The following is a 15,635-nucleotide window of genomic DNA, read 5'->3' as shown; positions in this document are numbered from 1 at the left end:
ACTCAAAGCACCTCATGATTGGAGATAATATGCAGCATTCTCATAGATGACATTATTCTTGCAAACAGTTTTCAGATGAATGAAACAGAGAAAAATGAGTGATAGTCACCCACCTGTTGTGGGTAGATGAGCAAAATTACTCGTGCATGAAATACCTGCATTTGGACAAAGGAGCTCACTGCGCACACATATCAAATCAGACACACATCGGCGGCTTTTCTTACGTCTGTACTTCAAAATATAATCACAAGTTTGGTCAAACGTGCGTCTTTGTGTCTAATTTCTTGTCATACAGTATATCACTCCGAGAAGTCTTACAGGTCGCCCTCCACTGTGGCTGGTACGTCAGCAAAATAATCTGCATGTTCATTTCAAACCTTGTTCACCAGGAGTAGGCTGTACGACAAATTTGGTTCCAGACCCCTATACTAACGCGATGCTGCAGCACCGTTTAGTGAATGATTTATTTATTTATTTATTTATTTATTTTTCTCAAAGTGTACAGAGATTCTCTCTAAAGCGCACAGATCTGCGGGAGTGTAATTGATGGCACGGGCAAGACAGACAAACAGTCCGACTAAGCTGATCCACCAATCAGAACGTTCATTTCAGACGTGATTGAATATTTACTAACCAATCATATTTTCCGTTTCAGTAAGGGGCGGGACATTTCCAGCGTCTGATGCACAAGCATCCCTGGAGTAACCATAATGTTTAATTGAACTTATGCAATTAAACTTTGTGAAAATACTGCATGTTATTGCACCCCTGCTAGTTTTTAATGCTCTTTTTTTTGTCGATGGTGCCTTTTTCTCGTGATATCAAATCATTTCAATTTATATTTCTTAATAGGAAAACAATTTCATTATACACAGAAAAGCACATTATAGTACACAAATAAAACAAATAACCATTAATTTTTATGTATGCTGTATATGGTAATACAAGATAATGTGTTAAAATGAACATTACTACACACATATTAGCTACAATGCTTAACAGTTTATTGTGTATTATGAATTAGTTTATTAGTTAGAGTAGTAATAAAGTATTAACAATTTTCATAGTGGCCTAATAAAAGGAAAATTCATGACACCTATTAATTTAAAAACATTGTGTTTTTTTTATGGGGGGTCTTTCATAAATTCACAGTATGCCCACCTCTTCAGACACTACTACACCACTGCTCCAGTGGCAGCATTTTAAGGCATCTTACACTGGCTCTACACTAGCAGACTCAAAACAACTCATTTTGGCTGAGGGTGTCACACATGCAGACTGTTTTGCTGAGATCTCGCTCTCTTCAGTCAGAGGTATGACACACTTGCTGTTACAAAATGGTGGAGGGATGACACATAACGATTCACCGCAACTCTCTCTCTCTCTGACAAAATATGAGTAAAATTTCAATAGAGTGATTTGGGGTGTTTTCAGACCTGTAGCTTGCTTGATTGTTCCAAAACAGGGCTAAAATAGTTACAATGTTGCATTTTCTTCATGGTTCGGTTGGCTTTCACAAGGTTATTTTTTGTTGTTGTTGAATTTCTCCCCAATTTGGAATGCCCAATTCCCAGTGCACTCTAAGTCCTCGTGGTGGCGCAGTGACTCGCCTCAATCCAGATGGCGGAGACATAGCGTGTGTGGAGGCTCACACTATTCTCCGTGGCATCCACACACAACTCACCACGTGCCCCACCGAGAGCGAACCACATTATAGCGACCACGAGCAGGTTAACCCAGCGTGACTCTACCCTTTTTTTTGCTTTGACTCAGTTAAGTTTGCTTTGAATATTAAGTAATTTCAACTTAACAAGTTTTGACAAAATTAAATAATTCATTGACCCAACCAAATTATTTAAAGTAACATCAACTTATTGAGTTTAGTTTAAATAACTTTATAAAAAGTCAAGTTAACTTGTTTTCAAGTTTTCAGAACCAAAGTTCATGTTCATTTAACTTTGTACCTACTGTGCCAGCCAGTATCCAGTCAACTCAATTCATGTAGAGTATTTTCCATTTATTTGTCATCCAACAGAAGTATAATTCCTTTTGACAAACGCAAGTTCCACAAGTCTTCATGAAGTTTAACATATTTAGTAATAAAACAATAAAACAACTGAAACATCAACATGCCATGCGGTTGAAAACTGTTTGCAGGCTACCACATCCTTTTAAACAGGACCCTACAGGTATCCTCTAGGTGCAGTGACCTGTATACAACACTAGAGGTAGGTATTCAGCTCAAAAGAATAACAAAAGGTAAATGGATTTATCATCAGGTAAGTAATAAGAGAAATATTCTGCTCTAATGCAAAAGAAAAATTAAGATGGCTCTAACACCTACATTTCTGAACTAACATTAACAAGTTCAACCAAATATTTTTAATTGCAGCCCATTTTAAAAATGCTAAAAAAATAAATAAAAAAAATAAATAATAATAATTCAGAGAAATGAGAAATGCGTGTAACACTTTAACAACATGCAGTCTCTACTTCAGCAACTTATTTTTGAGTGAGTGGACTCTTGCGCTGCAGGCATCAGCTCCAATCTCCATGAACAGCCTCTGAATTACTTCAAAAGTGAATTTTAGATTTTTGGGGTAGTTTATGTTAAGTGCATAGAACAGTCCAATCAAACTGGTGAAAGCAGTTGGTACATCACCAAGATTGCGCAGGACTATTTGTTCTTCGATCACCAAGGCCACATCACTGCAGACAGATGGAACTGGCTCACTCACATCATCCACAACTGCAAGGATTCCAACAGTCACGCCCTTGACAGATTCCTCTTCAGAATCTGTGTGCTTTAAAAAAATTAAAAAAATTAAAAACTAAAGCTTTAAAATATGCTTCTTGTCACGGAGAGTTAGAGTCAATACTCAGGTGATGGAGCCCTCTGGTGGTGAGCGGGAGGATCTACAGAGGTGGGCTCTGTAGTTCCTCCCGCTCACCACCAGAGGGCTCCATCACCTGAGTATTGACTCTAACTCTCCGGACTCCATTTCCCATAATCCCCGTACCTGGCACTGATTACCTCCTCACCTGTTGCCTATCTACTTAGCTATTTAAGACTCACTCTCACTCTCTGTCATTGCAAAGTCTTGTTTTGCCCTGGCTGACATCTCTGATCGTTATTTGTGTTTACTGCCTAACCTGTGTATGATCCTGGACTGTTTACCCTGTTTTGACCCTTTGCTGCCTGCCTACTGTTACTGCTTTGTTTACCTGGATTATACCTGTGATTGCTTGCCGCCTGCCCTCTGCCCTGACCTCTTGCCTGTTCTGATTTACCTTGGATACTACTATTGCTGGTGATTGACCCCTGCTTGTCTATATTACTACGTTTACTGTTAATAAAGCTGCACATGGATCCCAACTCTGCTGACTCATTACACTTCTACACAAACAATATTAAAGATAACAGATTTAGAAAAAAGAGCATATTGCTAAAACGCTGAAAATGTAATTATATATTTTAACTCAACATTTTATGTAGTAATTAAGTTTGAATCATTGTTCTAATATATATATATATATATAGATGTTTAGAACCTTCAGATCCAATTTTCTCAAATACAAATTTAGTCTCAACATTGGTTTGGAGCAATAACATAATTATATCATAAGAAAGCTGAGACTTTAAATTTTTTATTTAGTGCATAAAATGCAAAATGTGTCTAATGAGAGAGCAGGTCACAAACCAAATAAAACAAGGAAAGTTTGATTTGGATGTGTAGTGAATTTATAGGAATAGTTCACCCAAAAAATGAAAAATCTGTTATTTCTTCACCCTAATGTCATTCCCAACCATTCCCTCTTTCCACAGAACTCAAAAGATGGTATTTTGAAGGATGGAGCATATTTAAGTCAACTCGTACTTTTTCTGGATGAAAACATTCTTCAAAATAGCAGAGGTTCATGCTACTCTCCGCGATCCATGCATAACTTACCACACGCCCCATTGAGAGCGAGAACCATTAATCTCGACCACGAGGAGGTTACCCCATGTGACTCTACCCTCCCTAGCAACCGGGCCTATTTGGTTGCTTAGGAGACTTGGCTGGAGTCACTCAGCACACCCTGTATTCAAATTCGTGACTCCAGGGGTGGTAGTCAGCGTCAATACTCGCTGAGCCACCCAGGCCCCAGGTGGGTGTGTCTTTAAGACCAAGCCTATACAGTCTAAAGGGGATCCAATAGAATCGATGTATAATCTTGAATTGCATAGGGCACAGACTCTGAATTAGCAGGGAGTAATACACTGATGCCTCATGATCTTTTCCAAATGCAGTAATCACCTCTTCCAGAGTATCTGCTGTTTTAGGGGGATGTTTGTTACTCCCAAAAATAGTACAGAGAAGGTGGTGCAGCTGTAAATACCTAAAAAACTGAGATCTAGGAATCCCAAAATGTTCACAATCCACTCTGACCAGCAGAAAGAGGACTTATTAATACATAATTTTGGGTTCAGCCATATGCTCGAGGCAACATTTAAATAAATGTCTGAATTAAACACTCTGGACACTTTTGTCCATATCGAGTGCAAATGCGAAATAACAGGGTGTAACAACTTTTCCGATTAGTTTGATAGAGATGGTTTGTAATGGCGAAATAGGGGCAAGAACTGCCTGTTCAAATACAAACCAGGGAGGGGCTCTCTCAGGTGGAAGCGACCAATGAGCCAAATGTCTGAGACTGAACACATAGTAATAAAACAAAATCTTGGGTAGGCCTAGCCCTCCTTTATCAATCAGCCTATGTAACTTATTAAAATGCAATCTGGGACGTTTACCATTCCAAATGAAGGACTTTGCTATGCTATCAAATTGCTTGAAATAAGAGAGGGGAACATCTACAGGGAGAGACTGTAGCAGGTAGTTACATTTTGGAATACAATTCATTTTAATAACATTAACCTTCTCAATCATTGATAAATGTAATGAAGCCCACCTGCCCACATCGCTCGAAAATCTTTTTATTAAAGGGTCAAAATTAACACTAACTAAATCATAAACATTTTCTGGGAATAAAATCCCCAAATACTTAATGCCCTGTTTGGGCCACTGGAAGGCGCCTGGCTGGAAAGCCGTTACTGGACAGTACGCTGTCAGCGCCAAAGCATCGGATTTAGACCAATTGACTTTGTATCCTGAGAACTTGGAAAATTAATTAATAATTCTGTGGAGGCAAGGCATAGATCTAGTAGGTTGAGAGACAAATAATAAAATATAATCTGCATGAAGCAGAAGCTTATGCGCCACACCTCCTGCAACCACCCCTGGAAAATCATCCTCCTTTCTTATCGCAGCTGCTAATGGTTCCAGGGCAAGACAGAACAATAATGGGGAAAGAGGGCAACCCTAACCTAAAAGGTGAGTATAATTGTAAAAGGATTTTAAAACAATATTAATCAGAATACTGCTATAAATACCTTGCAAATGGATACTTCAATAATATATCGCCAAAAATGTGCCTACAACAGAGGACTGGTATGTAGAAATGTCTGACATTGAAAAAACTGACATTGATTTTGCGTGACAAAATGAAGGCACTTGTTTTGTTGGATTAAAAGGTTGTGTGTATTTATGAGGAGAGTTGTAAAGATGAACTGAGGAATGACATAAAAAGCAGAACTTCTGTTTTGAGTGAGATGTTATCATGTGATTTAGCTGAAACGTGGTTACTGGTGGCTCCAGTGATGTTCAGCAATCCTTTCCTGGGTTACGCTGGAGATAAAATCCTACTCCTGAGGAAGTTTTGAATTAGAATTTACTCTTTCAGACCGGAGATGTTTACTTCAACACTGGAGACCTGATTCTCCAGGACCACAGAGACTTTGCCTATTTCAAAGACAGGATTGGAGACACATTCAGGTCCATAGTTTTACAGTTTGAAAATATGTGCTAAATGTGCTAGATGAATGTCCCAACAGTCAAGTTTTGTTTCAAACATTCACGTTCTGTTGAGAGGAATAACAGTGAGAGCTGTATGAGGTTTATTAATGTCTGTGTGCAATGAAAACTAGACTCCTGAATCAATGCATGCAAGTTATTTTTGTCAGTAGGGAATTGTAATTGTCTTCCAAGTTTCCTCAATCACACACAAAATAAAGTGATGAAACTTACACTGCACATTCTCAGCTTGAGGAAAAAAAACAGGGAAACCAAAAACCACAATTCAGACTACGTCCATATTAACTGGGATGAATTTGAAAATGATGCTTTCCTTTTTAAATGCTCCCATCCACACTGAAACATCTGAAAATGCTTAAATTCCCTTACTGCGCATGTGGGGAGAAAAAAAAACGTAAGAAGCGTGGCCATGAAACGCAATTGTCCTCGTGTTCCGCTGCCGGACAGCAATTCCCCAGTAAACTTCCCTTTGTCTTTGAAGAAATGCAATTTGAAGGTTGTACAAAGTAACATTTATCTTTAAAAATACTATCAAAGTGAATAGCAGACACAACAATGCCGCTACAATGTGTACCGCCATCTTGATTGTTTTGGGTTGAATAGATCACATGACAACAAATACGCCATTGTTTTAGAATATTTCCATTTTCCCTGTCCACACTACAACGTGAAGATGCCGTTTTAAAATGTATTCACTTGGCAGAGCCTTTCTCAAAAAGCTCAGTTTTCGCTGGACAAAAAAGCCGTCTCAGTGTGAACGGAAGGCCAAAACGTAGAGAACAAGATGCATTTTCAAATTTACTGTATCTGGATCAGGGGCGGTACTAGGATGTGATCTTTGGGGCAACTATTTATTTCTTTGTCGGACTGAGGGGTGCTCCTCCTTGATCATTTCATTTATTTTACCTTAATAAGTAATGTGACTGAATAATACGCTCATAACTGGACTAACTGGCAGACAGTGTTGCCATGTCTGCTAAGCAACTTTGGGTTTATTTCATGAAGCCGATTATAAATATGGGCTGTTGCGGGTTGTGTTTTTTGGACTGATTTCCAGAATGCAGTTGCTTTTTTTTGGGCTTGCTGGTTCTTATGTCCCAGAGCACAATAAAATGTGACCAACTACTTATCGCAGCTGGGATATATTTAAATATTAAAGGTGTATATATATATATATATATATATATATATATTATAATTATTTATTTACTGTTTATTCTGCTGTCTATGTAGATCATTTAAATTAAGCCCCCCACCAAAAAATGGTATCAGGAATAAGAATACTAATGATGATTTTTGCTATCTATTCAGTGTTTTATTCCCCAACATTAGGCAGCAATGTTGATTACACAAGCGTCGTTTGTTTGCTTATTTTCCATCTATATGCATTACAAATCTTGAGAAAGTGTAGAGAATTCTTTAGATTTTGGGATTTATTTGATGCATGACCTCAACTGACCTGTTGATATAAACTAATGTATGAACGCTGATAAAGTTGGACTATATTATTTGTTTTATTTCTTTAATTTGATCCTAAAACCTTTATGGATGGTGATGTCCAGCACTCTGATAATGTTCACTCTGTGATCACTGGAAACATGAGATCATCAACCCAGGCATTCAACACGACCAGAGAGATTTCTGTTGGACTTGTGTTTGTACATCACTGATCACGTTCTGTGTTGGGGTTTTTTTTAGGGGGAAAGGAGAGAATGTTTCCACTACAGAGGTGTGTGAAGTGTTGGGCTGTCTGGACTTCCTGCAGGATGTCAGTGTTTATGGGGTCACAGTACCAGGTCAATAGAGCTACTACTGGATTAATACTGGTTTAAGTCAGGTACAGTAATGTTTGTGTGTAGTATTTCTAAAAGTTGCACTTTTACTTAAATGTCTTTTCGTTGTAAAAAAAACCCAACATCCTCAAAAAAAGTACTAACTATATTTGATATGTTTCAAAATAGTGTTACAGGTCAGTAAAGTAGCTTTAGCTTACAGTGTTATGTGATAGCCATTGTTTTTACATAACATTGTTATTACATTACAGTACAGCAACAGACATCACTGTACACTCTTACAGTTGTGAATGATGGCTGATTTTGGTTTCTGTTCAGGTTACGAGGGTCGGGCTGGAATGGCAGCTGTTGTGTTGAAGGACGGTCATGAGTTGGACGGGGAGAGACTCTACAGTCATCTGCTTCAAACTCTTCCTCTGTATGCCTGGCCCTGGTTTCTAAGAGTTCAGGTTCATTACAGAGCTGATCAAATACTGACTCATGCTGTTTGATTCAAACCTTCAGAATAATTATCATGTGTTAAAGAGGTTGCAATGATTGCGTTATAAGTATCCACTTTCAGTGAATAGATCTAGACTTAAGTATTTGACATAAAAGTGATGAATCTCAGTTGCCTCCGTGTCTGAGACTGTCAACCCGCACATCTTATCACTTGTTGAGCGCGATACCACAGAGATATAGCATGTGTAGAGGCTTCACGCCATCCACCGCAGCATCCACGCACAACTCACCACATGCCCCACTGAGAGCGAACCATATTATAGCGATCACGAGGTGGTTACCCCATGTGACTCTACCCTCTCTAGCAACCGGGCCAATTTGGTTGCTCAGGAGACCTGGCTGGAGTCACTCAGCACACCCTGGGATTTGAACTAGCGAACTCCAGGGGTGGTAGCCAGTGTCTTTACCACTGAGCTACCCAGGCCCCTTTCAAACATGTTTTATTGACACAAATACACAATGGGTGTACACATGGTCACTGTACACATCACACTGTGTTTTAACATTCACACAACAAACCGGCTTATTTGCCATATTTATCATGTTATTGATCTCATTTACTATCGGTATCCACTATAACTTTCGATTAATCGATTAATCGATTAATCATTAACAATAATAAAAATAATAAACTAAGTGGTGTACAGCTTTAAAAAAAAAAAAAAAGACAAGTTTGATTTTTGACTGATCAGCCATTCTAATGCAAACTTGAAAATGTTACAATTGCATCTGAAAAAAAAAATCCTATCTGTAGAAGGAAATGTGAAAACATGAAACCGCCAAGTATGTGCGTGTAGCCTACTGTTTAAACATCATTTAAATAAATACACTTAAATAATGCGAGTATTGATATTTTCCTCAATGTATTTTTAGTTTAGTGTATTTTTAATACATTCAGGCTGTTTAGTATGAATTTGTGAACTCAAACCTGCATGCTCTTCTGGCGATAACTGACGTGATTGTCGGTGTGCATGATAAAGTTGAACCAACCGGTGGATCAACAATGCTGCAAGGAAGTGAAGGATGTGCATCTGTATTTTATTCTGTGTTGCTGACTGGATGTCACGTGTAGTGTGCAAGCGGCAGTGCGCCCTCTAGCGGCAGATGACTGTGTAGACAGTTATAGGTTATTCGAGAAGGGTATAGAGCTGTTCAGCCGTGATGTCAGGTGTTGTGTAGTTTTTGTACAACAAGTTTAGGCAGGAGTGTGTGTGCTCTTCAGCAGACTTCCTGTTCCTGTTCCAGTTGCTGCCAGCACACTGCACAAGTGTTTGTAGCTTGCTAGCCTGCTTAGCATTGCTTATTCTTATACATTCATAGTTTTATCCTTTGCCATTTTACCGCATGCTTCGGTTTTTTCCGCTTTTCTACTGTTTCAACTGCGTATATTTTACTGCACGCACCCGTTTTCTCTCTTTTTTCTTTTTTTTACACTTGTCTACATCTCGCGTCTTGACTGTGTGCATTCTTTTTCTCCACTGTGTTTTTCACAGATTATTGCATCAGTCTCAAACATCTGCTGATTAGGAACCACACTGAACCACATTGATCTCAAACTCTCGCCACTCAAGAACAACCATATCAACAACAACAACAACAAACAATTGCGGTGTCATGGCACCCATTTGTGTTATTTCTTCCTGCATTTCATGCCACGTGTTTACTATAGCTTCTTCTGTCAGCGGTGAGGGATTTACATGTGATATATGTAAGGAATTAGTCAGGATGACGGAGAAGGTTAATGAGTTAAAGACATGCATCCTAACACTAGTGGAGGTCAGTGAGAAAGAGAAACTGGTAGATACTGTTTCAGATGCGGGTAGTACAGCGACAACACACACACTTTGGTTCCAGCTGAAGAGCCCCTGCAGCAGGGCTTTTGGGTGACATCTCGGCAGCATACTCAGCAAAGTGACAACACTCTCCCATTCCTGTCAGGGTTTCCATTCAATTCTTCCCACTCTGTGATGCACCCACTGAGAATCATGTTGAAAGAGCCTTAATAGTTGGTAATTCTATTGTAAGGAATGTGGAAATAGAGACTCCAGCCACCATTGTAAAATTAATTTCTGGGGCTCGAGCATCTGACATCAGATCAAATTTACAAGTGCTGGCTAATGCTAAACGTAATTTTCTAAAATTGTTATTCATGTTGGCATTAATGATGTTCGGCTTCGCCAGATCACTAAAGATCTTCTAAGCCAAATTCAATTCTACAGCCTACGTCACTGTGTAATGTTCCACTTCACAGCGTAGCTACACAAGAATTGAGGGACTTATCTTTCCTACTGTGAATTAATGTTAAAACGTACAATGAAGAAGACCAGACACAAGCAGTACGAAAAACCCAAGGTGTATTAAACATGTAAATACCAATAAACAAACAGTGATCACAACAATTACCAATACCGTACACAAAGTGCGAGTGTGTGAATGTGTGTGTGAGTGTGAAGCTTTCCAAAGATCCAGTGCACAATATATACAAGGTGAGATTGTTTCGGTCTCACTGTAATGACAGTTAATGTCCCGGGAGCGCGAAATCCAACCAGCACGATGTTGAATGTTCCTCTCAGGTAAGTAAGCCAATATGGTAGAAAACTCCACAAAGAGACGAATAGAGTCCTCTATCTTCCAACTCTAATGCACAAAACCGTAATCCTTAGAATGTACGTATATCCAATAACACTCGTGAATGTAAATCACCACTTGCTTCTTTTATATCCTTGTTTACTTCCGCATACGGGGCTTAGTCCGTCACGTGATTGCATGTGAATGAAATCTCACGGGAAGTAACACAGGAACCAAACACCATATTAGGGCAAACAGAAAATGACAGGAATAAACAGCATAATCATCTTTACCACATATGGACACATTTATCCATGGGGCTTCGCTGCAACTGTTGGCCTGTTTATCAGAAATTAAATCATGGATAACATATAATTTTCTTAAACTTAACAGCGACAAAACTGAGATCCTACTAGTGGGCACCAAATCTAAATTGAAAAATTGTGACAACTTCTCACTGACTATCGAAAATTCTGTTGTTTTTCCTTCAGTTCAGGTTAAGAGTCTGGGTGTTATATTAGATAGTACTCTATCATTTGAAGCACACATAAATAATATTATTCGGTCAGTGTACTATCATTTACGTAACATAAATCGCCTTCGACCATCTCTAACGGCAAATGGCACTGTTGTTCTTGTACATGCGTTAGTCACATCTCGTATAGACTATTGCAATTCTCTTCTTAGCGGTGTCCCACAAAAACTTCTTCACAAACTTCAAATGGTCCAAAATTCTGCAGCTCGGATCATTATGAAAACACCTTCGATAGAGCACATTTCTCCAGTACTCCAACAACTTCATTGGCTGCCAGTCAAATACCAGATAGAATTTAATATTTTACTTTTTACTTACAAGGCTCTTCATAATTTAGCCCTTTCATATCTACGTGATCTTCTTCATGTTTACTCACCAAACCGATCCCTTAGATCTTCTATTTCCCTTACTCTTACTGTACCCTTTATATGTTTGACTACTATGGGGTCTAGAGCTTTCAGTTATACTGCTCCTTGTCTTTGGAATTCTCTACCACAAGATGTATGAAATAGCCCTAGTCTGCTAACTTTTAAATCACGTCTCAAAACCCATTATGTTAGATTATCTCATTTCAGATTTTTAAGGATTGCGTTTGTTGTGAACTCAACTCTGTGTATTTGTATTGGTTTCTTTGATCATGTTAGATAATGTTATGCAATTATTGTTTGTGTAGGGCTTTACTGGTTGTTTAGATCAGTGTTACTATCAGAAATAATTAACAATTATTTCTTTAGTTATTAATTAATATTTAAATTAATTAATTGAATCTAACTCATTAAAACCTCATATGGGGCTCCAGTAAATGTAGTGTGCTACGTTTAGGAGCGGGTTTGGTTAATAGCAATAATTAATAATTATCAAAGATAATTATTAATTATTAAAATCAATAGAACATTGATGAGAATCAGTGTTAGCTTTTTTAATCCTTTAAGTCAACAATTATCAAAGATAATCGTTAATTGTTAACATCGAAGAAACATTAATTAAAATTAACACTAGCTTATTGATCATTCAAATTCAACAATCATCAAAGATAATTATCAATTATCAAAAATCAATAGAATATTAATAAGGATTAACATTGACGGGGCACCACCCTGGAAGCAGGGACTAATAACCAGATAGTAAAACAGTCTCAATATTAGATTGTTTTCTTAGGAAAATCGACATCCGAAGAATATCAATTTTCGTGAAAAAAAAACAATGAATGAAGGTTTGAATCTGAGCACTGACATCCTGTCAGCATGACACAGGTGTATGCAAAACAAACCAAAACACTTCTCTTTGTAATATAAACAAAGTTTATTTATGCAGTAGTATCAATTAATAATTAATACAATGCAGTCAATAAACTTCTGACTTACAACTACAAACTAAACAGTGATATGATTAGATATGGAAATAAAAATAATCCTATAACACATAAGGTGTGTGTGTGACAGTGTGTGTGTGTGTGTGTGTGTGTAAGGAGGGACGCGCACAAAATGGCAGACGTGACTCTCGTGGAGAGTATGTCACGCGAGACTTCCGGCCAGGGAATATGACCGCGAATGGGGGCGGCGAGAAACCAGTCAATGGCGTCTACCATTTACCGTGTGTATCCGCTTGTACAATAGCTTAGGGACAAAGCTGGGCTTTAGCATTAAGCTATCTAGGAGCCAAAAATGTGTGCCAGAATGTTTGTGAGGGGTCGCGTGCGTGTGTGTGTGGTTAGTACGAGAGAGAGAGAGAAAATCGGCCCTAAAGCCGATTTCGCGATCGTGGGAGAGAAAGCAGCTGTTAGTTCATCGCCCAGAGACGCGGTGGACGGCTCGTAAACAGTCCCGCGTACTTTGACTCTTTAATGGATGAACTCAGTTTACCTGTCTCACCCGCGATGGCGAAATTGCACAACAGTCCAATTTGGTTGGACCACAATACAGCAAAACAAATTTGTGATAATTAATACCTTGAGTATTAATAGTGAGCGGACATGGCGGTCCGTAAACTGTACAAGCAAAAACCTTGAAACACAAGAATAACACACTATAATATTCTATCTCTGCCCAGACGTAAACCTCTTACTTGAATCGCATGAGGACACAGGTAGAATGTGTTTTCCTCCGTCCTTTAACTCCGATCCGGTTCCTTGAGGCTCGGGTGATGACGGGAGGCCGTTTCCTCGCTCTGTTGGCAGGCACGGCTGTTGATTCTCGGCGGGCTAACGGAAAACTCAGAAATGTCGACTTGATTGAAGATGGAAGAGAAATCTTTAATCTCTTCACTTCTGCAGGCAAACGGATAAAGTTGCGGATTGCTCGGCGGTCTCCATCGGATCCGTTAGAGTGTTCGGTTGAACACAGAGTAATCTCAACTCGTCCAGCGAGATGGAGATTGTATGGCCACAGTTTCAAGTCGGACGTTACTTCCTTGTGCCACGAGGTTGCACCTGAGAGCAGCGATGAGCTGCGTCTACACGCTGCAAACAAAGTTGCTGGAAGCAAATCCCGGAAGCATTTCAGAGGTATTTCAACTCCTGATGATGTCATGTTTGAGGGACGTTCTGTTGTGTGCCTCATCCAACAGGAGTTGAGAGTTCGATCCTTTAGTGAGCAAGGCTTCATGGGATTTGTAGTTTGTTTTGGACTCCCTTTGTTTGATTTTGGCACGACTTTTATCAGTATAATTTACGACTTGGAATGTGGGGGCTTGAGTTAGGTTTTTACGATTGTGTTAGGCCTGCCTTTGTCTTCTATCTGAATACATGAGGCCCAACATTTGTGTATTTTAATGTACATGTAAGGTGTCCTTGAGTGTCCTGAAAGGCGCCCACAAATAAAATGTATTATTATTATTATTATTAAAGATAATGCAAGGTGTGTGAACTTTCAAAAAAGATGTCAGACACTGTAATATGCTCTGGCCCCCTCTCTGCTCATCATGATGACGAGGTTTATAGTATCAAATAAAATAAAATAAAATCACTTTTATTGTCACACAACCATATACACAAGTGCAATAGTGTGTGAAATTCTTGGGTGCAGTTCCGAGCAACATAGTAGTCATGACAGTGATGAGACATATACCAATTTACAATAAACATCAGATTTACACAACACAATTTATAATCTAATATACACATAATTACACATAACACAATATACAAATAATAACATACAATGTACAGTATACAATACACACAATATAGAATACACATTATACAATAAAAAAGTATATATAGTATATATAAAATGTACAGTAGGTTTTATTGTACTGTACTGACATTCAGGCTGTCGGTTGATAGTAAGTTGCCAGTGTGTTGTTAAGAGAGAATATAATATAATAATAATATAATTTATGACACTCCTGTGTGAGATATAAGAGTAATAAAGTGCAGTGCTGATGTATTTTGATCGTGGGAGATCAAGAGTTCAAAAGTCTGATTGCTTGGGTGAAGAAGCTGTCATGAAGTCGGCTGGTGCAGGTCCTGATGCTGCGATACCGCCTGCCTGATGGTAGCAGTGAGAACAGCCCATGGCCCGGGTGGCTGGAGTCTCTGATGATCCTCCGAGCTTTTTTCACACACCGCTTGGTATATATGTCCTGGAGGGAGGGAAGCTCATCTCCGATGATGTGTCTGGCAGTTCGCACCATTCTTTGCAGGGCTTTGTGGTTGTGGGCGGTGCTATTGCCGTACCAGGTGTAGATGCAGCCAGTCAGGATGCTCTCTACAGTGCTGGTGTAGAACCGTTTGAGGATGTGGCGGTTCATTCCAAACTTCCTCAGCCGTCTCAGGAAGAAGAGGCGCTGATGAGCCTTCTTCACAACGGCTTCAGTGTGGATGGACCATGTGAGTTCCTCAGTGATGTGGACACCCAGGAACTTGAAGTTGCTGACTCTCTCCACTGGTGCTCCATTGATGGTGATGGGACTGTGTTCTCTGTCTTTTCTTCTGAAGTCCACCACAAGCTCCTTGGTCTTACTGACATTGAGGGAGAGGTTGTGCTCCTGACACCAGTGTGTCAGAGTGTGCACCTCCTCTCTGTAGGCTGTTTCATCATTGTCAGTGATCAGACCTACCACTGTCGAATCATCAGCAAACTTAATGATGGCATTGGAGCTGTGTGTTGCCACACAGTCATGTGTGTACAGGGAATACAGGAGTGGGCTGAGAACACAGCCCTGCGGGGCTCCAGTGTTGAGCGTCAGCGATGAGGAGATGTTGCTGCCCATTCTAACCACCTGGCGTCTGCTTGACAGGAAGTCCAGGATCCAGCTGCACAGCGAGCTGTTTAAGCCCAGAGCCCGGAGTTTCTCATCAAGCTTGGAGGGCACTATGGTGTTGAA

At 39.4% G+C, this 15,635-nt stretch overlaps 1 protein-coding gene across 1 annotated transcript in view; it reads left to right on the top strand.

The window, feature by feature from the left end:
- The window catches only part of LOC127433193 (long-chain fatty acid transport protein 6-like), a 38,065-nt gene that overhangs the window by 12,232 nt on the left and 10,198 nt on the right, over window positions 1-15,635 (top strand). The window contains exons 2-4 of the mRNA XM_051684911.1: window positions 5,782-5,873; window positions 7,611-7,708; window positions 8,024-8,154. Of these exons, the coding sequence (XP_051540871.1) occupies window positions 5,782-5,873; window positions 7,611-7,708; window positions 8,024-8,154 (321 nt within the window). The remainder of the gene's footprint in view (window positions 1-5,781; window positions 5,874-7,610; window positions 7,709-8,023; window positions 8,155-15,635) is intronic.

This window comes from Myxocyprinus asiaticus, chromosome 43, assembly GCF_019703515.2.
Source record: "Myxocyprinus asiaticus isolate MX2 ecotype Aquarium Trade chromosome 43, UBuf_Myxa_2, whole genome shotgun sequence".
NCBI classification, from domain to species: Eukaryota; Metazoa; Chordata; class Actinopteri; order Cypriniformes; family Catostomidae; genus Myxocyprinus; species Myxocyprinus asiaticus.
This window is presented reverse-complemented; position numbering and strand designations above follow the sequence as displayed.